This window comes from Scomber scombrus, chromosome 7, assembly GCF_963691925.1.
Source record: "Scomber scombrus chromosome 7, fScoSco1.1, whole genome shotgun sequence".
Taxonomy (NCBI): Eukaryota; Metazoa; Chordata; class Actinopteri; order Scombriformes; family Scombridae; genus Scomber; species Scomber scombrus.
In genome coordinates, this window is record NC_084976.1 from 10,769,808 (window position 1) to 10,795,965 (window position 26,158).

General features: G+C 38.6%; 2 protein-coding genes across 3 annotated transcripts; one reads left to right on the top strand and one right to left on the bottom strand.

Annotated features, from left to right (window-relative positions):
• Positions 1 to 109: 109 nt before the first annotated feature.
• Positions 110 to 7,244, top strand: cmc1 (C-x(9)-C motif containing 1). Its single transcript, XM_062423087.1, has 4 exons — positions 110 to 196; positions 604 to 696; positions 5,869 to 5,959; positions 6,197 to 7,244. Exons 1-4 carry the CDS (start codon positions 178 to 180, stop codon positions 6,315 to 6,317), a joined length of 324 nt encoding a protein of 107 aa, XP_062279071.1. The 5' UTR covers positions 110 to 177; the 3' UTR covers positions 6,318 to 7,244.
• A 736-nt stretch (positions 7,245 to 7,980) lies between these two features.
• On the bottom strand, positions 7,981 to 19,669 carry azi2 (5-azacytidine induced 2). 2 transcript variants are annotated; one of them, XM_062422892.1, is made up of 9 exons: positions 19,554 to 19,669; positions 18,705 to 18,718; positions 17,269 to 17,522; positions 16,394 to 16,510; positions 16,020 to 16,119; positions 15,397 to 15,530; positions 14,976 to 15,040; positions 12,795 to 12,919; positions 7,981 to 10,420 (listed from the first exon to the last, which is right to left on the bottom strand). In XM_062422892.1, exons 3-9 carry the CDS (start codon positions 17,485 to 17,487, stop codon positions 9,990 to 9,992), a joined length of 1,191 nt encoding a protein of 396 aa, XP_062278876.1. In that variant the 5' UTR covers positions 17,488 to 17,522; positions 18,705 to 18,718; positions 19,554 to 19,669; the 3' UTR covers positions 7,981 to 9,989. The 2 variants fall into 2 exon arrangements, with proteins under 2 accessions (XP_062278876.1, XP_062278875.1); XM_062422891.1 differs by lacking the exon at positions 18,705 to 18,718.
• Between the last annotated feature and the right edge of the window lie 6,489 nt (positions 19,670 to 26,158).

The following is a 26,158-nucleotide window of genomic DNA, read 5'->3' on the forward strand; positions in this document are numbered from 1 at the left end:
GTGAATTTGAAAGATTGACAGAAACAGTGCTGTACTGTTTATCAACGGGACTACAAATGCGCATGTGGCTCTGGGATTTGTAGTTCCTTACGTCGACTGATTACGTCAGCGGAAGTGTTTGGAGCGTTTGCGTAAGCTAGGTCACATTGGTTCTGTGTTTTGAGAAACGCCATCGCAATGGAAGCAGCCCAAACTGGTATTAAACGTCTCTTTCGTCTTAAATGCTTGATACTCCTTGCATGATATGTATTTATCTTGCAACGTAGATGTATTAGGTTGTATTTATTTTGTTCACTCCATTCAGGAAATGTCAATGTTAAGTGCACTCGTGTAGCTAGCTAACGCTAAGTCAAATTGCTATCTCAACGAAAAGTCAAGAAACGGTCCTCCGTATGCTGCTCTGTTCATCACCTTCCTTAACGAGTTTAAGTTAGCATTGTATATGCCTTGAAATGCTGCATGGATGTCTTTAATGTGAATAAAAAAGGGTAACTGATATGAAGCACAAACTGCAGATAAGCTCACAGGTGATTGTGAGCATGTTTGTTATGGTTCACCTGCATGTCTTTTTTTTCTTACTTTCTTTCTGCCCTGCCGTTTCAGAGGAGGTCCATCTGAGGCATGTGGAGAAAGATGTCCTCGTCCCAAAAATGATGAGGGAGAAAGCCAGGGTGCTCTGTTCTGAGAAAGTAGAAGGTGTGTGTGTGTGTGTGTGTGTGTCCTTGTGTCACTGGCTTTGCAGGGCCGTTTATAGCTTTTTGAGGCCTTATGAAAAATCATGTTTGCAACCCCCCCCACAAACACACACACACTTATAAATGAGACCAAATACTGCTTTTTACACATAAGGAACTTAGCTGCACTGTTACCATCACCAGTAAAATGAATGTCCATAGTGACAGTGCATAGAATAACTGTCTAAATGTTGTCCTTTATCTAGCAATCTCACTATCAGACCTGACGGACCTGACCAACTGAAGGCTTTTAACTTGGTTTGCTTGTACAGTAAAGAGCTCTCCGAACAAAAACAGCTTTTTGATCTATACATATATTTAATTGTAGCCATTGTGAGCTTAAATAATGTATGTGTGATTGTCATATTTGTCAGTTAAATCCAACGCAATTTTATTGATTGTATGGAGATTTATAGGGCTGCACACTCTTAGTCAGTGTTTTAAAAAATCATTTTATTTGTGCATATGAGGAAACAGACCTGTTTTATAGCATGTCATGCAGAAAAAAAGCATAGGTCTTGTTAATAACATCAATATTGACTGCATTCAACCTCTTAAATGACACCCTTACCCTACCTCCTGTTACAAAGTGCTCCAGCAAACTACACTTGGCAGCGAAAGCCAGTCTTCCTGAGCTGGAATAATTACTATATTAGTCAAATAATTTATTTGAATATAAATTAATTATAGAATATGTAAAATAACAAATGTATCTGATATGTATGTCAGTGTTTCAAATTCCTTAACAAATTGTATGTGATTTTATTACCAAAAACTATTGACACACTTTGCCTGTGTGGTAATCCATCTGTGACTGCATTGAGTTTAGCTGAGCCACTTGCTGAGTGTTGGTACTGTGCATGCTGCCTCACTGGAGTGATGCACTGAAGCACTTCATAGAACTGAGCAATCGTTAATTAAATTAATTGCACATGTGCTTTTCCTGCTACGACAAGTCCAAAGTCTAAATAAAATATTACTAAATAAATACTAAAATTTATACTTAATAAAAATAAGTCAGAAAGTCAATATCTGCTGTAACATGCTGGTGATTTGCTCAACCCAATATTAAAATGAATATGTTTTTTGGGGAAAAGATTTGTGCTAAACAAAAATTATACTAAAGTTTGTTACACGCAAAAGTGCAATTAAAAAATGGTGGCTGCTGGTAAAAAATATGAATGGTTAGTAGAGTTTAGAATCCACCAGCCACTTTCAACACTGATCACAACCTACAGGCTCCAACATTACTCTTAAGTTGAATGAACACCTCTCTGAAACAGTTTGAACAAACCTTAATGAAGGTAGCATTTATCACAGGGCTGCTGTATTAGACTGCATTAATCTTGGCATGGTGTACATAATGAACTGATAATTGAGTATATAGCTCTACAGTAATGAGTCTTTATAGACCCTTTTCACTGCACACATTTTGACTTCATAAAGCAGGAAAAGCACAGGTGTAAATGGTAACATTAATGGTTGCACCATTTCATGAATTCACCAGTTGTCTCAATAAGACATGTCAGTGAGTTGGCATGAACAATAGCAGAGTCCTGGAACTGACTTACCTAAATGCAATGCAGCCATCATTAATGTTAATTCCACCTGTGCTATTCCTACTCTGACAGATGTTTGGGTTTATTATGAAAGCTGTACTGGGACCAAACTTCTGACACACATTATATACAACAGCAAAGGCCGTAAAGCACGATTCCTCTTTTTATATGTCTTGATATCCATTATTTAGCTCAATTCACCAACCTTTTTTTTAATGCAAGCTTGTGAGCCCTCTGTGGGCTAAAGAGTTGTATGCATTTTATTGTGTGGAATTTATAGTGGAAATTCAACTTTGCACCAACCCAAATTCAGTCCTTGCATATTCAAGGAGAACAAAGTTTAAGAAAAAGTCAAAAATGAAATTGAACTCAATACTATGTGTCCATTATAAGGTTCAGAGCTTGCACTACCAAAGTATTATATATTATAAGTCGTATTATACTGTGAGCAGTGCAGAGTGGGCAGTTTGCATGTTATTGAAGTATGAAAGGATGATTAATCCTCCATTCAGATTTTTCTAGACATATGAATCTGTAATATTTACTTCTCATTATAGTGAAACTTCACTTTAGCTTATTACCATCACCCCTTTGTTTAGTTTTACAGTCTGCATCAAAACTGCTTGATGAAGAAGAAATGTAAAACTAACTCTTTGAAAGGTTGTAAAACTAAATAATTAAAGTTAAACAGTATGTTAGCTATAAAAGCCTCACTCTCAGTATGGGAACACTAAACATGGACTGTGAAGGCATTTGACGTTATAATTATTATTCAGATAGTACCTTCCAGTCGATGGTGTCACATCTGCAACACTTTGTTTGTTTGCATCAAAGTTTATGTGATCTGTCTCTTCCAAGGAGTTTCTTCTTAATCTTTTTGTTCCTGTGCCTGAACTTTTGACTCTCGTTGGCTCAACTGTTTCCTGCCACCGCGAACACCTGCTGTTCGGGTCCACTTACGTTCTCTGAATTGAGGAGCATGCCAGCCAACATGACAGCAGGTGCCACTTCATCTGTATGGAAATCGTGGCTGCAGTTTTTTGCTCACGTATGCCCCGTCTACTGCGGCAACACATGAGCCAGATAGTGACTAGGTTATGTGGTTTTTAGAAATCTGATGAGCCAGTAGTGCACTGCTCACGATGCACATGCCTCCCTCCCGAGGTGATGGGACAGACAGTGGCTGTGTGTGGGTAGTGGAAACCCCCCTCTCACATCACTAGCTTCTCGTCCCACTCATTTTCACACCTCCATCCTCCACCCTATATCATCTATCACGCTGTATGTTTGTGTCTACGCTGGGCTCCCACATGTGTGTCTACAACAGTGTTTTACAAAGAAAAGTAAAAAAGCACAATCTACAACCATGTTTTCCTGTGTTATCTATCTCTGCATATGTGGCTCCAAACACCCCACGTTTGTGTACTGTATCACAGGCTTTGTTGTAGGTTGCAGCCAAGTGTTACTGACCTGCTCGCAACTCCTTTTGTAGTTTTGTATTTTGCTTGATGTGACTTTTCCTATCGCGCTGATGATTGATGTGAGTACTTGCACGTCTTTCGATGCCAAACCACTTTGAACAGCCTACGTAGTCAATTAGCAATCACTTTCACATTGAGTCCGCTCACGTTTTGACAGGGCTTTGATTTGCAGCAGAAGATGCCATATGAAAACTAATTGGTTGTGGATTGGATTCGTCGGGCCCGTGTTTGGTTCCAAACACGGTACTGAAGAAGAAAAAATAATTTTCCCGTCATCTATGACATGCTTTAAGTTATTGTTTCATTCATTTAATTGCTTAGAAATGCATACATGATATTTATTTGCTGTTATGATGAATTATGTGTTAGAGAATCAAACATACCTTCCTCTTGAGGTCCAAATCTCCCCTAAGCGTTTAAGCCTCTTGCTTCTGCTTTCTTCTAACTGCCAAAATACACTTCTGCATCTTTAAAATGGTAAACATATCCATCCAAAGTGAAGGTGGCATCACACTTTTCTTTAAAAGGGCCTCTTCTGACATAAAGCCAGCATCATATATTCGTCTTTAGTGTCGCTACTGATGTGTGATCAGGAAGGCAACCCTCTGTAGCCTCTATTAGCACCACGGGACAGAGATGAGGCGTTTGTTGATTAGATTAGTCGCACTGTTCTGCTTCTCTAAATTGGTTTTGCAGTTGCTTTTTTTCACTTCTGCATCCTGATGAAAGTGTCTGTGTGATAACCATACTGATGTTACTGATAAAGGTAATTATGATGTCAGATGTTTGGAGAGGAGATAGAAGGGCAGTGCTTTTAATTAAAGCCTTGAGAAAGAGCTTGCTAATAAGGTGAATACTCAGTCTTCAACAGCTTGTCTACAATGAGGACCTTGCACGTTTAATCAGGGATACACCACTAGCCAGGGCACAATGTCACTGAGGCCTCCTTATGGAAGACCGGTTGCCCGTCTTTTCATTTTTATAGCAAATGACATTCAATAGATTAAGTGCTCACCTTGTTTTCCAAGTTGTGTTTCCTCTGTAACTAACAATTTGCAACAGACTATTATTTTCATTATCGATGAATCTGTCACCGTTTCCTTACGCACAACATGATGTCCTCAAATGTCCACAACCCAGATATTCCGTTTACTGTCATAGAATACTAAAGAAACCTGAAAATACTGGATTAGTCGACTATCAAAAATAGAGTATTTGACAGCTAATCGGTTAATTGACCAATGGTTGCATCTGATAGTAGAAGAGAGTGACTTGAATGGGTCAAACTGAGAAAGTCTTTCTCAAATGTTTAATAAAAGTTCAACATTTTTCAATTGGTTTAAAATTGCGGGCTGTTAAATTGAACTTTCACCATTATTTCAGATGGTGTGAACATTAGTTTTAACTTATCCTCTTTGTGCCTCTATTTAAATATCACTATGTAATAAATATCTTTACAACCCTGTTATAATAGATTGCAGAATATATCCAGTCTGTAAGGATTGTCAGAAGGTGTGATCTTTTAACTTTCAGCTTCATTTTATACGTTAAAGACAATAATAACATAAAAAGTATAGCAATGTTCTCGAAGGGGGCTGTGATATCCGGAAAGACTTCTTTTTCTGGCATAGTTATTGTTATTAACTGAGGGCACTGTGATCAGTGAAGCATAACCTATATTTAATTCACAGAGGGCACACACGTCTATATTTGCGGGTGATGGGTTGACTGTTACAGAGCCACAGATGTGGAAAAAGGGTAACCACAGGTACAACCACTCTGTGGCCAGTACAGTTAGGTTCTGTCCTTGGAAACATAGGTTTCAGTTTGATAAGAGCATGGCAAGGTGACCTCTAACCAGGTTCCTTCTTGTGGTACACTACCAAGATGAGGCCCATCTTGCTTTAGTTTGTGGGTGCTTCTTTCCTCGTCTGTGCTCGTACTTCAGGATCATATAATTTAAGGCTAAAGGTAGGCTGTTAATAGATTTGAAGCAGGTTCCATTAATAAAATGTATATTTGAAGCTGTTGTACATGTTGAACTTCTTCCACTTTTTCTGCTAATTTCTCCCTGTCTCTGCCACACTCCTCCAGCCTTCAACCACTGTTGCAAAGAATCCAGTTTCCTCATGGTGTTCAAGTGTCGAGAAGAGAATTCACTGATGAAGGATTGTCTGACACAATAGTGAGTATTTTGCAGTTTCTTCTGCAACACTTAGCAAGGTGGCTCGCCATGTGTTACTGCACGTGTCATCCCACCAACACCTTTTGGGTGGGCGAACCCGCACTCTCCCACCTTTACTGACACTCATAACTGTTCATCTTTCAAGTTTCAATAGTCATACGATCACCATCAAAATGATAGTCATACCAGGCTGCAGTCATTCTGTAAATAAATATTGTGCCTGCTGTCTTCCACCAGCTATAGGGATCCTGCCTTCTACGAGGAGTGTAAGCAGGAATACATCAAAGAGAAACTGGAGTTTCAGAGGACGGGGATCCCAAGCAAGAACAGGAAACAAAAACTCCCAGCCAGCATGTAACAAACAGATGATACTTCAATAACTTGGCTCACATGGTGTGGAGCATGAGGCTTAGTCCAGAGCAAATATCAAGTCATGCAGGATACATGCAGGTCATCTGGCAGAGTTTATTACTAATGAAGCCACACGCTTATTGCGCTCTATGGGTTTAAGTTTGTGGGGTGTGTGACTACAACCTACTTATGTGTTCAAGAGTGGTTATTTAATCAAAAACAATGCATATTTTTAAATATTCTGCAACTTTTCAAAGCATTGTCCATCAGAGGACTGCAAATGTCACATTCAAATGATCTTCACTTACTTAATTTAATCAGCAGTGTAATCAAAGCAGGAATATACAATCTATCTTACATGACATTTACTGATCATGTGACATTGACCTGTAGCTGTACCTGGGAAATCTTCATGAGAGTGTAGTGCTTTCACTTAGGTGTGCAGTTATAAGTGTCATTAAATTGTTCATGCAATGACAGCACATGCAGTAATGATGAGTGTACTTTGTTGCTATTGCCTGGCTCCACAGCTTGGATCATTGTGTTTGCAGAAGAAAGATTATGTTAACATATAAAGAAAAAGAATGTCATAAAAATGTGTACATTGTATGTAAGAAACCTCTAACCAAGCAGAAACATGTATGACACATGCAAATAAATGTGACATTGTAAATATTCAGTGGCAGTAAAGAGTATATCACTGTCAAATTCTATGAAACATGAAATGCTTATGAATGCACTATTCTTTAGATAAACTTTGGTCTTTTCCAGTAAATTTGTGACATGAATGATGTATTTCTGCTGTATTCTTTTTGCTGTGAATGTGTCACAATAGCTTTCACATTCAGGCATCTTTGATTTGAATGAGCCTGCAGTGCATTTGCACTTTGTTTCACCTGCAGCGAATTTGAAAGTGGCTAGTCACTGCAATACTTTTCTGATTAAAATGGTTGCTATATTTGGGTTTTAATTAGTTATATGTGACAGATTTTCCATTTGAAAGTTTTTCTATATTTCAATTGTAAGAACACTGACAGCAGATCATCTTTAATTACTGTCAAATTTTGAGTTGTTGGCCTTTAAGTCAGACCACACTAAGAACAGTCTAAGTACTTTTTCCCCAATATTGTAAATATTAGTAAGGAATTTGAAGGGCAGATCACTTTACTTATTCAGTTGTTTTCAATGAAAAGTAATTTTGGTTTATTTGATATCTGAGATGGGGACCCCTTTACCTGATTCATGGTTTTGTGCTTTCATATGACATGTCAGTGTCGCACCCTTATAGTTTTAAGCTTAAATCAATTATGCCTATCTGCACACTGTACAACTATAGTTATATGTGAAACAGGATGGATTTGACAATAACTATTATTATCTTTTCATCTGTTCAACAGGTTATTTTCACATCGACTGCTAGGATCTCATAATGTCATGGCACAGAAAAGAGAAGCGGTAGATTGTCATATTTTCAGTTGTAACCTGGAAAAGTTTGGCATTGAAATGGTCATTAATAAGTAGTCTTTGCAGAGCTGCTTTGTGATTGACTGTTTCGGTCTCCATCACAGCCAGTAATTCACAGGAATTGGTGTTATATCTCAATGTAAAAACTGTACTGCATGTGGACTCAAGCTGCTGGTTTCAACTGTAAACTAGCTTCATATCCCAAAGCTTACAGTTTATTAAAGTGAACCACAGAAGCTCATTGCTAAAAAAATATCAATAGATTCACAGAGCAACCTCACGCAGTCACTTTCATTCGTTTAATTGATCATATTTACAAACAGTCTGAAGTGCAGTAAATCTAAAATATAATCCATATCTACTGTACATTGCATTTTGGTTTGCAAATCGTTTACAGAAGTATGAAACTACTGCTGTAAAATAATATTTCTTAAAAATCAAGACAAAAAGAAAAAAGACCACAGTTATGAAACAAACTGGAGAAAAATGGGGAGAAAAACAGTCTCTTCAACAACAACCATGGGCCTTTGTGCTTTTTGCACCTTTTTTGTCAAGTCACAGCTCACATTTCTTCAGGTTAACACACTTATTGTCACCATCGCAGACCGCTCTTAAACACATCGGAAATCTTGGGGGTGGGAGAGATCTAACCAAAACCTCTGATTTGGAGTGCAAAACCGCGTTTGGTAGAGTACTGAAGCCCACCATAAACATTTATACACATCAGCACATTCTTCCTTCTGAAAATCCTGTATTCTACTCACAATGTGTTATATTTTGTACATCCTTCAGTGTATTCTCATCTGATTCTTAAAAAAGAGAAACTTCCCTAGACATACAACAGTTTCCCTCATACTGCAAAACAAATGTATCAGATTAACATCGGCACAGTACAGGGTTTAGATACATTTTCCATTATTTAAAATGTCCCCAAACCATATCACGTTTCCAGTTTAAATATGTTACAGGGGAGTGTACAAAGCCTTTTTCATGAGTCCATCAAATAAAAACAAAATCCACAAAAAAAGCATCCAGCAATGCACAGCCTTACATCTATATGTCCCTTTCCAACTGAGAAAAGAAAACACATCATGACAGTAGCACTGATAGTATTGAATAACAGGCAGGTTTAAGGAGGCTTGCTTGAGTCGTGGAATTTTGTGTGAAATTGTAAACAGTTGAACCTTTTTTTGGTGCCAGTGAGGGTGCAGTGATTTATTTCAGAATGCATTACTTTTTTTTTTTTTTTTTTTATACTAAACTGATCACCCACTACTCATTATGCAATCTCCTCAAACACTGATACTGCATTCTCAAAAATGATTTGGTAAGCACATAGATATAGATTGACAGCCTACTTTGACAATATTCCGTAAAACCTTAATGAAAAAGAATTTTTAGAAAATTATGTTGGATACTTCATTTGGTGAGAGTTTAAGTTTGGAACAAAAATCTGCAATTATCCTACAGTTACTGTATGTCTGTCTCCATCACAGTACAAAAACAAACACATCAATTCCTCATACCTAAACATCTCCTTCACACGATCATGAGACAAACATGGGACTACATACCTTGTATACTTTACAGCGATCGAATGTAAAAAGACTTGCATTGGAGGGAGTACAGTTTTACAAATTCTAGTACTATGTGTCCAGCTGTGGCCCCAGTGATCACTGGCCACAGTGAATGGAGAAAGAGGCCCTTTGAGCCCTATTAGGTTTATTATGACGAGATACAGATACAGGCGGGTGAAAGATGCCCACACACTGATCTGCACACACAGGCACACTCTGATGTGCATATACTGTATGCACACACAGAAATTAAATTGCTTGTATGCATGCTTGCGCACACTTATGCATGTGCATACAAGAACACATACACATGGACAAACTATTGATTCTCTTAAGTTCTCCTATTAACTCTTCTATTCCTCTGCAAAGTCCAATATGTTCACCAGTGCAGTGTGCAGAGATGCCAAATTAATGAGTTCACAGAGTCTTTACCTCGGAAAGGCCTCTTTTGACCTCATTTAGTTCCCACAACCAGTAGGTCCAGTCTAGTCCAACCCAGAGGAGTGGTCTTATCAACTTAAGGCAAGTTAGGTGGTAGCTATGTGGCAGGGTTGGAAGGTCCATTCAATTGTCCATTCATTTATTTTCCATCCAATTACACACTCTCTTTTTAATCATCTATCCTCCCATCCTTCCTCTCAATAGGGCTTGGCCCACTCGGTATTGGGAGGGCTCCTGGGACTGCAGTTTCCCATTGAGGATGACGAGTTGGATGCAGCGGAGTGTCCCTCCCAGAACATGGCGTCACTGGGCTTGGGGGGGCTGGGGAAAGACCTCGAACTGTCATCTAGGGAGGCCTGGTTCAGGGGAGGCGGGGGCAGGACGACAGAAGAGGCGTCATTCCTAACCAGAGCCTCTCCGGAACAGTGCTGGGAGGGCCAGGGCCCATTGTACCAGCAGTCCTCCTTCAGACTGTCCGGCAGCAGGGTGCCTGATGGGGGACAGGGGCGGCCAGAGCACGAGGGGAGTGGGGGGGCACTAGGGGAGCGAGGCACTGATGCCCGAGGAACTGGGTGGTTGTTGTTTTTTTCCACGTCGTCCAGACACTGGATTGGAACTGTTGAGGCAGCTAAAAACAGAGGGAGGAGGGGGGGAGGATGTATAGAAGAGGAAGGACAGTGTGAATGATACAAACATGGTTTTAACAGCCACAGCCATGTTATCAAATTCCTTGTTTTGTTTACTATCATACATTTTCATACTATATTTAGATGTTCTTGGGTGGCTGAGTAGCTTATTTGGTCATTTAAAAAAAAAAAAACTTCAAAAATATCACTGGTACGATTTTTAGCATTATCTTTGCAATACGTCTACTTTATCTGCAAATGTGGACAAAATAATGGAGGCACAAAAGTGGGATATATAGTGGGTGGGATATAATTAAAAGTGATTTGTTATTTTTTTTATATTGATAATGGTTGTTAACTTGACAACAGCTATATGTCAAGAATAAATAGCATTTTCCACCATCCACTATCTATCACTTAACAGTAAAATTAAGTGACAAACTTTCAGTTAAGTGGAAGGTTTATTTTGTGAGCTTGGTATGACTGAGAATGAGATTATTTTAGTTTCATTTTTACATGTATAAAGTGGAAGGAGAAAAAATGATTTGTTTGTTTAATTCATCAGGTCTGTCTGTAAAATGAAGCCATCTACTCTCCCCTCCAACAGCTGGAAGAGGTCTACTTTTATAGTTGGCACCACTACCGCACCTCTGCATTTATTATTTGTCCTTATTTGCACATAGATTATACTTATATTTTCTATAGAGATTAATACATCCTAAGGTGCCTTCAGCAAAGCCTTTTGATCTCTAAGCTAAAAGGCTACATGCTGGAAAGTATAAAAGAAGTGAGGTAAACATTTCACACCATAGAGGTTTTATGTACAATAAAACCTCTGCACCATGTAAAAATCACTGACTCTGAGTCAGGAAATATCCAAAATAATGACACAAAACTCCCCAGAACAAAATCTAATTAAACACACCTCTATGCATAAAAAGAGCCCTGCTTATTTCATGCAAGGCATAGCCAAATACAAATCAAATATCCCAGTCCCTCTCTCTCTCACACACACACACTCACAAACACACACACACACACACAGATTTTGCTTGCTTCTTTGCTATTAAATCATCATCTTGAGCGAATAATAAAGTTTAAATGAGAGTATCTCCTCTCGCTTTTTCCCCTACCTCTCTCCATCCATCCCTCCCTGCTACTCTTCCATGAGAGGGTCTCCTGAGTCTAGGATTTGAATAAAAGTGATTCCAAAGGAGGAACATTACAAGAATACAGATGCAGAATATGACTGAATAAATACATAGCCCACTCTCCTCCCCCTCCCTCTTTAACTCTCCCTTTCTTTGCCACTGATGCTTTCCCCATTTCTCTCCAACTGTCTCATCTAAGTTACAGGATTACCCTCTTATTCAGTGGAATAAATAGGCCAAGATTTATTTTCTTGCCATATTTCGTTCTAATTTTCACCTCCTGGTCTCCTCTTCTGACACACCGAGGGGAATAGACAACAAAAGTAATCTCCCCTAGGCTAGAATACATTATCACAGAGGTAAGGGTGGGGGGGACAGACCATTTCATGATGTCCTTTATCAAAGTGTTTGAGTAATTCGATAATATCTGCAGTCTTATCACACCCTTATACAAATTGCAACGAGGAGCAGCAGGAGAAATCTTCTAAGTAGTACTTCTTTAGAAATGCCTTCCTTAACTGAAGAGATGCAGTAGTAACCCCCTCCTTTTGTTTGATGTTAGCCACATTAGTTCCTGTGTAAAGAACGCTAAACTTCAAGTAAATCATAAATCTGACGCTACCTGACACCCATGTTGAAGAGACATAATTTAAAATGTCAGCTTGGTTTTGTTAAGTTAAATATGTTGTCTGTACTTCTATTTAACTCATTTGGGTTGGCTATGAAGAAAAAAAGATATAAATGATATTATATATGAATGATAACTAACCTGAACATTTTTTTAAGCTGGGTATAGACTTTTCTTATTGAATGGTAGGTGAAATATTAGTTAGATACAATTGTTGGATAAGATTCAGAAGCACAGTGATAATCATATTTATGCATTTGACATTTACCTAAAAGAAACATTTACCCATTATTATGTTTTGGAATACAAAAAATGATCATAAAAAAGACATAAATACAAAAAATGGTTTTAATACTAGTCTGGATACCATAGGACACCTGAGCAAAGCTTTCATGGTAGCACTTAGTGTATCTCAGGAGTAATCTGTAGGAAACTGTTACAGGGGGGACAGGATGCTCCACAAGCCGCAGGTATTATAGTGAGTGGGGGAGGTGTGAAAAGACAGTGGGGGAGCAGTGCTGGTGGGTTATCATTTATACTGACGCAGACATGGAAGTTGAGGTTGAAATGACTTGTGATGATGAGATAATACAATACCTTGTCTTGTCTCGCTGGTCAACGGCCTGAGTTTCCTGATCAGGCCTGTTTGGTGCTTCAGCTCTGAATGGAGACGGGTGACCTCAGAGCACAGAGCGTCGTACGTCTGCTGCATGCTCCTCTCCCTACAGATGCACACAACATTTGATTTAAATATTATATTAAAAGCATTTCAGACAGGATTTGTCACAAATCACAAACTGTGTCACATTATCTGGCTCATAGTTTCACTGAATTATTTGATGTTGATTTTTAATTTTGCTATATGGTTTGTTTCTTAGCTGACACATAAACAGATGTTGAGCATAATAACGTAACAGCAGCACCCCCCCCCCTTTTTTTTTTGGTTTGTTCTTTATCTACTTGTTGATTGTTTTGTGGTTTATTTTGCATCTGTTTTGTTTTTTCTGCAACTTTCTCAATGACTGAATTCATTATTGTACTTTTGTATTAAGCATGCTTTGTATTCAGTTGAAATGAATAAACATTTAAATTACAAAAAATATAATAAATAACAATAATAATAAAAAATAATAAAAGCCCATTCAGCCTATATTCAGAGCTTCACATAAACTATGATTTTGGACAGAAAGGACACACTATATTGATGTGTAAAATGATAAACCTCAGAGTCATCATCTGTATTCTAAGCCAACCATACAGTAAAAATGGTGGTATTTGATACCTGCAACACCTACAAACTGTCCTATCTACACCTCACCTTAAGATGCAAAATCTCATCAACACTTTGCCTTTAACTTAAAAAACCTGCCAGAAACTGCAGAAAAGCTAAAGAGGAAAAACTGTGAGGAAAAAACTAAAGCTTTTTGTGCTGTGAAAATAAACACCATGTGAAAACTGCTGACACGTGAAACAACGCAAATAGATTTTTATTCATGAAATGTACGGTGATACTAATTTATTGGGGATAATCTTCATATAAAAAGTAGGAAGAGGGTGATTCTATATGCCACTTACCTTTTGTACTGTATACCAAAACACTGGAGTGCAGATTTAAACCATTTATAACACACAAGTTCTAAGGGTTTAGCTAGTGTTGACCATGTATTAAGTTTAGTTGCCTCTGAGGATAACATGTATATCCATGCATATCAATGGCTGCTTTGCACAGACTGTTAAAATGTATAAAGCTGCACCCTCCTCTAGTGGTCAAAGGAGACAACTACAATCCATGTTGCACACACAGGGAGAGACCATATAATATACACAGTAAGGGCAACATCACATCTCATGTAACCAAACACCTATTAGACCTGTGTAGTCGCTGATATAACATTTGTCCCACTTGTCTCAAAACCTCTGGTCTTTGGAGTCTACATTTAGTTGAATAAATTCTAACTTGTATACTGCATGTATATCACCAACTGAAGGGTCACTACTTTATTTACTACTGCAACAGTGCTTACTAGCTTTGTGACTTAAATGCAGAGTCAGTGATTCTGGAAAAAGTTTGTTCAACACACTTTTTGTCAAATTGGGGGGTAGTCTGGAAAGAGTGAGAGGCCATGGCCATACCTTATGTGTTGTAACAGATGCGCTTCCATTTTATAAAATGTATAATCTGAGCAGGCAGTTGTTTAAATCACACAAATATCCTGCTGTAAAAGTGTTTTTAACTTATTACCCGTATCAATGAATAAATAAATACGAACAATGTTGATTTCTTCCCTTGGAGAGAATATGCAAACTATTTTTGTTCGGTAAGTTTGTGCTGTCAGGCAGCCTGGTGAGGACAGTTTCTCCGGCCGCTGTCCTCTCAGTTTGCCAGAAGCTGCAGCTGACAGACGGCTGCTTCTGTGGACAGACACGCTGAACGCAGGTTGAGTGAGAAGTGGGGGAAGCTGCAGAGAGGCGGAGAGTGTGGATGGACTGTCTTGCTTTACATAAGACACATTTTTTTCCTCCACTGGTGATAAAGTGTGAAAGGAACACAGGTGATTCTACAGCTGACACATCGCTCAGGATTCTGCCATATTTCTCTTTTAGTCGTTCCCTTGGCAATGGGTGGGGCACGAAGGGAGGGGTGTAGTTGTTTGAGAGCTTGGTTCAAATATCAACAATCTTTCTCCAAAATGACTGACTCTACCTTTAAGGTCACTGAAATGAAGGCTGAGCATGGAATTGGCAGCCACTGTACCATGATATTCATAAACACTATACCTTGCTTTATACTTTACGTCACAGGTCTGGTCCATGTCTGGTCCGTTAAGGCCGTGGAGTTCCTCCTAAAACAGAGTCAAGTTATGACAGATAGAGAGTGGACGTGTTGTCTGAAGTTGTATTTTCATGGTTATTAATTATAACATAGCTCAGGATTCTTCTGCTCCCCTTAAACCCATATCTCTCTGTGCTCTCCTTAAGAAATGATTGTTTCTATGGTTCCCAGTGTCACCCTGTCTCGCTCTGCCCTAACACCTCCTCCACTGTTTTCTCCTCTTCTTGTTACGCCACACCTTTCCAAGAATGCACTGTTTGTCAGTGCTGCTCTCTCCAGCTCCTCTTATCTCCCCCTTCTTTCCTCTGCCCTCCTTTTGTCATTATCTTCCCCTGCCTCTCTCTAACTCTTTGTCCCCACCCTTACCCCACTTCTCTCCAGCTGTCTGCTGTTCTCCAGTGTCACCCTCTCCAGCTCCTCCTGAAGTTTGTGGATCTTTAACTCAGTGCTGACCCTGTCCACCTGCCAGTAGTCCTGAGGGCTGTTCAGGCTCTTCATCACTGGACACACAATAAAAAGAAATTGGTATTGTCGGTGAGAGAATAAATGTAAAGTTCAAATACTTTTCGTAGAACTACATAATCCAAATATATGACATATTTATATCAGATTATTATTAGCATGTATGTGTTAGCAGAATTTAAAGCTGTGCCAGGTCGAGGTGGAGCAAAATTAAACTAATTTCTACACTTTTGGGAAGGTTAATCTACATAAATCATCATATTTTGTAAATGATCACAGGTTTTATATGTAAAATCTCTATTTGAGAGTAACTAGTAACTATAACTGTCAAATAAATGTGATGCAGGAAAACTCACATTTCCGTAAGTACTGTATAAAGTAGCATAAAATGGAAGTACTCAAGTAAAATCCAAGCACCCTGACATACGGAGCTTAAGTAAATGTGATTAGTTACATTCCACCACTGGCTTTACATGTCATACTTCAGACTTTTCAAAGTAGAGTATTATTGGCTTTGCCTCACTGACCTTGGCTGGTCTCCATCTCTGTCTTCAGCTGAAGCAGCTCCAACTCTTTGTGCTGAAGCTGCTCTGTCAGCAACCTCTCACTCTCACTCTTCTCCTTTTTCTGACAGAAAAAAAAGAGGGCAGACGGTGAGGTACAGGGGGAGGAGAATGAAGGATTCATCCCAATGCAGCAAACAACAACTATGTCCCATGAAAGACAGGTGCACCTGTGCTGTGTTTGTGTAGTACTTGAGTTTTTATTTGAAATGAAAATCGAGAATTAGAAACAGATAAAACAGTCAGGTTAGACGTTCATTTGCATTATTATAAGGTTTGCAACACACTTGAACTTTAGTGTCAGTTCCTTTAAGTTTAAAATCAATCAGTAAACGCACCAGTTTGTTAAGCTCCAGCTGCAGGTCCTCCTTTTCTATGTAGATACCTCGGTAAGCACTGAAAGCCTTGTTCACATATTGGGGACCTTCTGATGGAGGTGCATCTGGCCTGAATAGCTATAGCAGTGACAGAATAGCACATGCATAGAAAGTAGTTGAAAATAAACACGAGTGATATGAGTAGAGAGACCAATTTCATTTAATTTAAATATTTGTGGCCGGAAGTTACTCTCCTCCCACCACATCCTATCTTCACAGGGCCAATGCTGCAGCAGATAAAACCGGAGCTGATAAAGAGATTAGTCACTTCTAGAGAGGCAACTCTGCCCACACGTTGTGCAGCATTTTCACTTTGGCCTTCCGTCACTTAAGACACTTGTTGTTTTAATAAGTCCCTCTGAATTTTACTGGATCCTTTGTTTTTTAAATCCAATTTGGGGAGTCTTCTCCCCCTGTGTGTGGTGCTCCAACACATTGTTTGGTAATGCCATACTTTTCCAGACCTCCTCTCTGTTTTAGACAGTGCAGATTTATTTCTCATTATTTTATAGGTTTGACTATAGGCCAATGATATTAATGAGGCTGGCATGCAGACTCTCCCCGGACTGGAGGCAAACATTTTGCAGTGTAATGTTGAATTTGCTCAATTTTGTGTTTGTCCATAATTCTCATGTCCTAGAAAAAGAGAAAAATATGTTTTCATTCATCTCTGTTTATAGCTCTCCCTTTCTAAATATTGCTCTCTGGCTGTTAAGCCATCTGAATAATCTGAGTAAGCAATATATTACTTTTGATTCATTCCTCTCAAACTGTTGTCTCTCTCTTCTATCTTCTCCTTACCTCTCTCTCATCATCACCACTGTTTACATCTATACCTTATCCTCCAGCTGCTTCACCCTCTTCCTCAGCAAGGTATTCTCTCGTTCTGTGTCTCGCAGCCTTTTCTTGATGTCCTCATATGCTGTGACCAGGGCGAAGTGGGAAGCAACAGATTCATCGCCGGCACACACCGATACGGGGCTCTCCCCGGTAGCGGTGTAAGCCGTCTCATGTTTAAGGATGCAAATGTCATCATCCACTGCCAGGGGCTCCATGCCTGCACAGGCCTACTCTGTAGCAGATAGAAGACCTGGGGATTACATAAAGATAAGATAGATAATGGTTGCTGACTGGAATTTAATGAAAATATTTTCAGAAAAAGTCTTATTATTACACTTGATCAACACATTTTAAGGACACCCTGGGTAACAGGTGTCCAGTGCTTTGTACTGCATATTACAGATTACTCTACAATCAAACACTGTTCCAATGCTGTAACTTTGTCTTATTGATGACATTTTACATTTCTGTAGAGATCCTCCTCTCACTCTGCTCATGCTCACTAAGGGACAGTCCTCTATTTCTAACGTACAAATCACAGTTGCAGGAAATGTACAATGTATCACTTCCTGTGTACAAGAGACTTTTTCACCAGGAAATAACTACAAGAGTTGAGGTATTTTGAACAACCCATGCAAAAAATTCATAAAATGGCTTTAGGTTGAGTTTGATCAGACTTAAGTTTAATGAGGGGGAGGTGTGTTGCAGTGATACTTTGAAAACCAAATCAGTTTGGCTGTGACAAATTAAGTTTTGTAAAGATGCGTAAAAATAAAAAATAGTCCATGAATAGTAGGATGATAACAATTAGTTTTTTGTTAGTCTGGATTTGATAGGAAACTGACAACGAGGGAGAGTTTCAGCTTTAATTTGAGGGGGTTTACAAATTGTGGACTTTTTTTATGTCCCCTAATTTTAAAGGACCAGGTGTAACTGTGTCATGAGCTTAACTATCTGTTGGACAGGTTTGTTTTATTTCATCATAACTTAATGTAAGACAGAGTTTAGCAAAAAGTCTAGTTAATTCTGGATGTGACTATACTGATTGAGACAGGCCCGGCACATCAGGCCACACATGGATGGACTCAGTACCGCCACCATCAGGCCAAGCCTGCAATAACACATTGTTTTACTTATGTAGAGTTGATTCAATCTCCACCAAACCTTAGCTCTATGGCTTATCTGAACAATATATTCCATGGAATAAACAACAATGTAACAATTCAGCTAATAGTTAATATAGTATAGTATATTATGGAAAAGGTTCTGTGCACAATGATTTTGGCCCTATGGCTGTGTGCCCTACAATCATATACATGGAGTACTGAATAAGAGAAGATATAAAAACAGACAATGTGAGGAAAATATGAACTGTTTTACAGTTGTGAACTTTGATGGTGCAAGGTGCAGAGAAGAAAAGACTCACACTGACCTGAGTGACCTGCCCTGTTGTAGTAGAGATATGACACAGTCCAAATTCACTCAATTAACAGTTTTATGCAGTCTAACAGACCAAGGTGAAACAGACATTTCCTAAACACCACAGTGTCCTGGACTCTTTCTGTTTCGCTGGGCAGCAGAGACAGTACAGCTAACGCTGGTTGATGATGTCAGCATGCAATGATGCAGCAAACACCAATGAGCCAAGTTTTTTAACAGCGGGGGACCGAAGCTTTTATAAATAATGACTTTCACCTAAACAGGTTGACAGATACATAATGTGGAGATAAACCTAAACAACTCTAACCCAGAGCCGCAAACTTTAAAGGACTTAAAAAGACGGCATGAAATCGAAAGTGACCCCAGACAGGACTTAAAAACGAAAGTCAGCGTGAGTCCAAAACAAGACAGGAGAACAGCGTCATTATAATAGACCCCCGTCGATAAAAATAGACGACCTAACAGATAACAGAGTTATGACATCAGTAGTATATCTAAACTAGTACAACGAGGCAACGAAAAGCTGCCATAATCGAGATGTAAACAATCAATAAATCTCGTTTATATACGATGCTAACGTTATGTTAGCTTCCGTGAGCTTTGTTGACAACCGATAAAACACACTGGCAGGCAGTTGTACGATAGATAGCAGGATGAATAACACTACCAGTAGACAATGGCGTAGAGAAACAAAACATATATATCAGCTGCTACAGTGGTCGAAATCGATCTGTTATGATGATAACTGTTAGCTAGCGCTTTGCTAACGTCTTCTGGCTATTTGAGGCTAGGCGAAGCAAAAGCAGTCCTTATTCATTTTTTACCATCGACTTTTACTAACCGTGTTTAGATGCTGTCCTCAGTTAAGTCTCTAGTGGCCACACGGGATTATCATTTATTCTTAAGAGAAGAAGAGTCGTTTCTCGGAGAAAAACAAAGAGACGAGGCTGGACACTCGCACCGTGTCAGAAGTGACAGGTGAGGAAACAAAAACTTCCGGGAGTCACTTCACAGCTGAAGTCATTTCAGAATAAAAGCGCAACATGAATGGGGTGTGCAGTTAGTGGGTCACTGGTGAAAACAATAGTGCACACTATAGCAGAAAGTAAGGATATTAACAGTGTGTACAGTTTAGTTAGACAGCATGTAAAAGGAAGAAAATCAATTCTGAATAAAATGATACAGTGACTCTACCTGACAGAAGAGCACTACTGGTCTTCACTGACAGTCTGCATGCTTAGAGTTGACTTTTACCCTGAGGGTATAGACCTGAGGCATTAGAGCATATATAATATTGGGTGTGCCCAGCCCTGGATTAACACTATATGTTCCCTGGGGTGACCACACAGGAATTTCCCCCCGTCCTCCCATTTGAAAAAAAGTGAGTTTACTATAAGTTAGACCATTGATTTACATGAGCTCACTGCTGAAGTACAGGCTCAACACACATACTAAAGAAAAATGGAAGACAGTAAACTTGACACCATATATAGACATAGCCCTACAAATACTAGCTCTTACATTGATGCTCCAATCTGAATGCAACTCACATCCCAACTCAACACGTCATGTTAAATAACATTAGCTCCATCATAAATGGCCTATATGAGAACAACATGCTTAAACTAATAAGGCGAGCCCAACAAGCAACCACTTCAACAGCTGAATGATGAATATGAATATTTCGAGTAAAAAACTCAGAATTTCTGAGATTAATTTCGCAAATTTGCAAGAAAAAAAACTCACAAATTTGCGAGAAAAAACAAACTCGGAAAAAAAGGTGTTTTATTCTGCCAAGCAATCACATCACTGGAGAGAAGTCGTGCATTATGGGTTTAACAAAAAGGAGATACTTGTGTAACCGAGCGTTATACTTAAATAGGTGATCAGATGATAATAAACACATATATAATATATGATATACTGTACTTATATTATGTTAATGTTCCCCTCATTATAGCTTGCTAGGCCAGCATCTTGCCATTTGTCTGTTTGTTTATTTATTTATGTACTCATTGTTCTAATGTTTGTGTGTTGTTGTGGGTTGTTATAGTTGTAGTATGTCTGTAGGATTGTTTATTGTTGTTTTGCGTTTGCTTTCTGTTTGGGTTGTATGCTCGGACCAAAGAGAGATGGTTCATCTCTCAAGGGTTTTATCCTAATAAATTAATTAATTTAAGTAGGTTATAAAATAAAAACACAGAGGCTCCGCTGCTTGAACTTTTCTGATCACACGTCAATCGCAGCATATCCACATACACTCACTTCCGTTTTACTCCTTCAAATTTATGAGAAATAAACTCGTATATTCTCTGACATTGTATGGGTTTTCTTGTAATGTATTTTTAAAGTCCAAATGCTTAGGATGACATGGTGATTCTGGGCTAAGATAACAAACACATGGTTAGAGTCAATTAATGCTTATTCCGGTTCAGCATTCACAGTGAAGATGTGGTCTTATTTTGAAGGATAGAACGAAGGTGAGTGTATGTGTTACACCCTGAAAAAGGGGAAATATCAACAAACTACAGATCAACCAATCTTGTATATTCAACCGTTTAACCTCGTTTTTAACCATTTTAACCCTTTATGAAATATGAAAAGTATATTTACATTTATAGCATTATGAATTTGGTACAAACAAACATTTTTATAAAATCAACCTATCACATATGAGCAGAAATTGTATCTCAGAAATTCTGGGTTTTTTTCTTGAAATTTCCCCCCCCCCCCCCTCCAGGTCAGTATTATTATTATTATTATTTTTTTTTTTTACATATACGCCGTCGTACTCAGTTACATAAGTATCTCCTTATTGCTAAACCCAACTGAAAAGCACAGTTAGATCAGTTCTTCCCATAAACTATATAAGAAATGGACGTAACATCCGTGACACCCATTGGTTTGTGGACTGCTGCTCGGAAGCCAATAGTATCGGATCTGAGCAGCGCCATCTTGAAAATTGCAGGTGCATGCCGGGAAAAATAAAAACACGGATTCTACTTATATGGGCATCAGGAGGGGCATGAGGTGCCCTCCTTGTCAACCTGTGAAACAATCAACCTTTCAATCACGATGTAGCCACGCCCTAATGCATACCCTGCTTTATCGTCAAATATAAAATCAGGGAGGCCAAAATTTCACAAATGAACACCATACTGCATTGAAGAAGGCTTTAAAGTAGCGATTGAGACCATAAACACATTTTGAAAACGTTTACTGAGGTTAGAAATCAAGTGAGAAGTTGGTGAATTCTCCATTGACTTGTATAGAGACGGAAGTCCTTTTGACACCAAAACGGTCGCCCCCTGGTGGCCTTTTGATAGAATGCAGTTTTAAGTTACTTCCGCGTTGGCATCATTTCAGAGGAGCTCCCCGCCTGGTTCTTCCACGGCAGCATAATGCACAAACGATTTCTCTCCAGTGTTGCAAAGTGAAGCGTTTTTTTCTCGCAAATTTGTGAGTTTTTTCCATAGACTGTATACAAAAGGTTTTTTCACGCAAATTTGCGACTTTATTCTCAGAAGTTTTTTCTCGAAATATTACCCCCCTACTCCAGGTCAGTATTTTTTATTTTTTTCTAATACACTGTCATAGTCTAACTAGCTTAAGGTAAACCAGTAAACTATCTGGCTAACTAGCTTACATGAAACTAGCTGGCTTAAGGTACACTGCACTGCCGAAACTGTAGTTTTCTTTCCCGTGGACAGAAAATTAAATTAAAATGATATTCTTATTCTCAGTCTTAATACGACGAATACAAAATAATCATATTTTCTTCCCCAGTTATCCAGCTGAGAAAGATATTGATATACAGTTGCTGCTAGCTAACTAATGTTAGCTAAAGTTGTGTCATCAAAAGCGTCCATTATAAAATTAAACTAAATGTAACAGTTTAAATTATTGGGAATTTAATCCACCACGAGGAAACCTTTACAGTTGTGGTATTTTATTACCTATAAGTTGCTTCTTAAATGTGTTCATGTTTTTAAGTAAAATGATTCTACTTACTGTACCCCTCATGTGTCTAGTGAAATACCTGGTTGGTCCTGATATCCACATTGTTTATTACATTTTTAAAATGTTATATTTTGAAAATATTTCTCTATTATTTAATGTAATTTGAAAATATTGTATATAGTATATTTACCTTTATAAATATTGACCAGCCTTGCACTAAGTTGTCCTCTTTTTGTCTAAACAGCTAAAGATCGGCAAGTGTTTCCTATCATAACAGTCTGTCGTGACTGCTATTGCTGCTGGACTTGATTTCTTCTCTTAGAAGGGGTCACTACTACTCAGAGTTAATAGATGGTGATGAGTTATCATGGGATCTGTATGTCTACAGGCCTCTTGAATCAATCAGAGTTGATAACCAAAACTTCTGTGTCATAAGACATTCCTAAAGAGGATACTCCAAAGTGTGTTCGCGATGTCACATCCAGCACTTGGAAATTAATAATGAATAAATAATGAAGACAGAACTATAATGTTTCACTAATTGAAATGTCTCGTCAGTGACAGAAATGCTGCTTGTAGGTCTTGAGTTAAGGCATTTACCAGCTGATTGTGGTTGAACTGGTTGGGAGTTTTTAAATTGTGTATATTTGTTTATAAATCTCACTCTTACCCAACATGTATAATTAGTATACGGCTTTTGAAGAGAAAGAATGAACAAATCCCCACAAGGTTTTCATTTTAGTGTTTTGTAACTTTCGCTTGCGGTGTCATACAACACATTTTTTTGTGGGAGCTTGATAAACATATTCACTGCTATTAAATGTATGTTTCGCTATGTTCACTGTATCTATGAATATTTCCTAAATTGTCTAAATTATAGTCAGAAGTGTGAAACACAAACCCTGTGTTTTTGGCTATGGAAGAGGCTGCAAAGATCAGTGACATGACAATTCAAGAGGATCCTGAGATCTACTGCTTGAAGACAGGTGAGGCCAACACTGTTGCATATACTGTATCAGAACCACAGCTGATGTGTTTTTACTCACTTCACTGTGTAGCATACTATAAACATGATATTCACTTACTGTTAAAAGCTTCTCCTTGTAATCCCTTACATCTATGAAATAGATGAATATTTGTGGTGGTACATACATAAAAATTCCAGTCAGTAGTTTGTGTTTTACTCTCCTGTGCCTCTCCTATCAAGCTGTTTGTTCCCCAATAGATACCAATTTCAGCCTGTCCTGTATTACAACTTTCAGTCTAAGTCAACATATTCTACATTCTGGAGTTCATTACTCTGGCATTTAATTTCAGCTTGAACTGTTTCATATTTGTATTTGTAATATTAAAAGCCTGAGTTGTCACTCTCCTTTTTAAGGCTCAAGAAAGTTTCCCATTTCTCCCTCTGCCCTGGAACAAACAAGTTGCCACACCTGCAGGAGCACTACAAATCATCAGGGGGGACATTATTTGTGATAGAGGAGGGGATGACTAAAGGGTCTTTTGGGTCAATGTCATTACAGTGTTGTCTGAAGCTCAGTTGCTGATGAGAGAAATAGAGGAACTGCTGGACTGGTGTTCATCAGCTGGCCCATCCAACCAGCGGCGGTGCAGAATGGTATGCATACAGCACATGCAGGGGAGCACAAGGCTCAACAAAGACTCCGACCATAATATTTCCCTAACTTTCACTGAATAGTGTTTTTTTACTGCCTTGGGGAAGCTTAGTTGGTCACATGGTTCCATGTTATCTGCCTGTTCCCCATACTGAAACTTCTGACCTGAGAGATATATCTGCTTAATTTATTCCATCCTGTTTTTAAAGCAGCAAATAGGACTATTACATTTCCTCAGTACTAAGGTCAGAAGGGGTCAAACCCAGTTTCCTATGGTTGCATAGCAACGCAGTCAATTTGCCCTCTTACTGCAAAACATTAGACTTTAAAATTATTTGCTGTCAACATAATTTTCAGTTGACAGAAGCTGCTTAACTATTTTACTATTACACTGTGGCTGTGTGTTACAAGCCAAACATTTCAGCATTTTTTACATGGTCCTCCATAAAGGTGTTTAGAGGACAAACAGCTTTAAGCAATAAATCCACCTGACCGATTTTGTGAAGGTACCAGAATGGGTAACAAATGCATTACTCTTTACAAAACCCTGACAAAATGAGAAAGACACATTTGTGTAAATGTGGCAGTATTTATTTGGTTTCTGGCTGTGTTAGATGATGTTTCCTATCTCAGTCACACCTACAAAAGCTGTGATTTGCTCAGTTGTTTTGCTCAACTGGGAAAACATCTATTCATGGAAGGCCTTTAAATCTCAACCACATTTTAGGAACATGTTATAGTGGTTGCTGATACAGAGGCTTTGAACCAGGCTAAATTACTATTTCCACAAAGTTAGCATGGCAGTGATCATGTTTACAAAAGATGAGTTTTTCTTTCTTTCAGCCATACTTTGCACATCATGGTTCAGAGTGCATGTTTTTGTTGTTGTGACAGATTCAGCAGAAGTGTCAGGCCAGCATAGAGGAGGATGGAGAGACCTTGGTCATAGACAGCTTCAGGTTTGAGAGTGCAACCAGCAGGGAGGGGCTGAGGAGGCTGAGTTCACAGGCTGTTGCAGGAGGACTCCAGGGTGACACATGACTGATGGCTACCTTGGTGGTGTCATCACAGAGGGTCAACAAAGTCAAACGACTGGCAGAGGTAACAGTGGCAGACAGAAAGACAGCATATGATTTGTTTTAAAATGATGGGAGTAAGGTGTACAAATGGTGTGTGTAACTCTTTACAACAGAGAGACAAAGCAGTTCCACACCATGTTATGCAGATGAGAAAGACCATTTTAGAAAAATGTTTTGTTAATTGTTTCTTGTTTTTAAAATATTTAATCATTGTGAACACAGTTTGACAGTTGTGAATTAGCATTTTGAGTTCAGCATTTCAGAATACTGACATACAGTTGGCTTTAAGTGTATTTCTGATGAAGGAAGTATTGTAAGGTAAAGTTAGAATCCAGTTGTCTAGGTTAATGGTGATGTCTGTTTATTTCAGTTTGTCCTGTCCAACCCCAACAGAGCAAAGTTCACAGTTACGAATGGTTGAGTAGGCTCTTCATATAATCATATCGTCAAATAACTCGATGTTAAAACGTTTAAAGTTCATAAATCTCTTATAAATGTTACTGTTTCTCAGGCCACTGTGTATCTAGGACATTTAGAGTTTTCACATCTGAGCTGATTTTGGAAACTCGTATATTAAACATTTTGAAGTAATTGTATTTATATTTGATAATTCATTCATTTGTGATAATGCACAGTGAACTTGCAGTACATCACAGCATCATTTCACAGTATGTAATAATGATTGTCATAAAGGGTTGCGTCCACTGGAAAGGGAAAAGCTAATCGGTAAAAATATTATTATTATTTTTGATTACACACAGTTTTTAACCTTATCTCAATGATATTTC

Coding starts and splice junctions, on each gene's coding strand:
- cmc1 (XM_062423087.1), top strand. Junction 697..5,868: donor CTGTTCTGAGAAAGTAGAAG/GTGTGTGTGTGT, acceptor ACACTCCTCCAG/CCTTCAACCACTGTTGCAAA. Junction 5,960..6,196: donor AAGGATTGTCTGACACAATA/GTGAGTATTTTG, acceptor GTCTTCCACCAG/CTATAGGGATCCTGCCTTCT.
- azi2 (XM_062422891.1), bottom strand. CDS start 17,487: ATGGAGCCCCTGGCAGTGGATGATGACATTTGCATCCTTAAACATGAG. Junction 16,511..17,268: donor TGAAGCAGCTGGAGGATAAG/GTATAGATGTAA, acceptor TCACTGCTATAG/CTATTCAGGCCAGATGCACC. Junction 12,920..14,975: donor GACGTAAAGTATAAAGCAAG/GTATAGTGTTTA, acceptor GTGCATCTGTAG/GGAGAGGAGCATGCAGCAGA.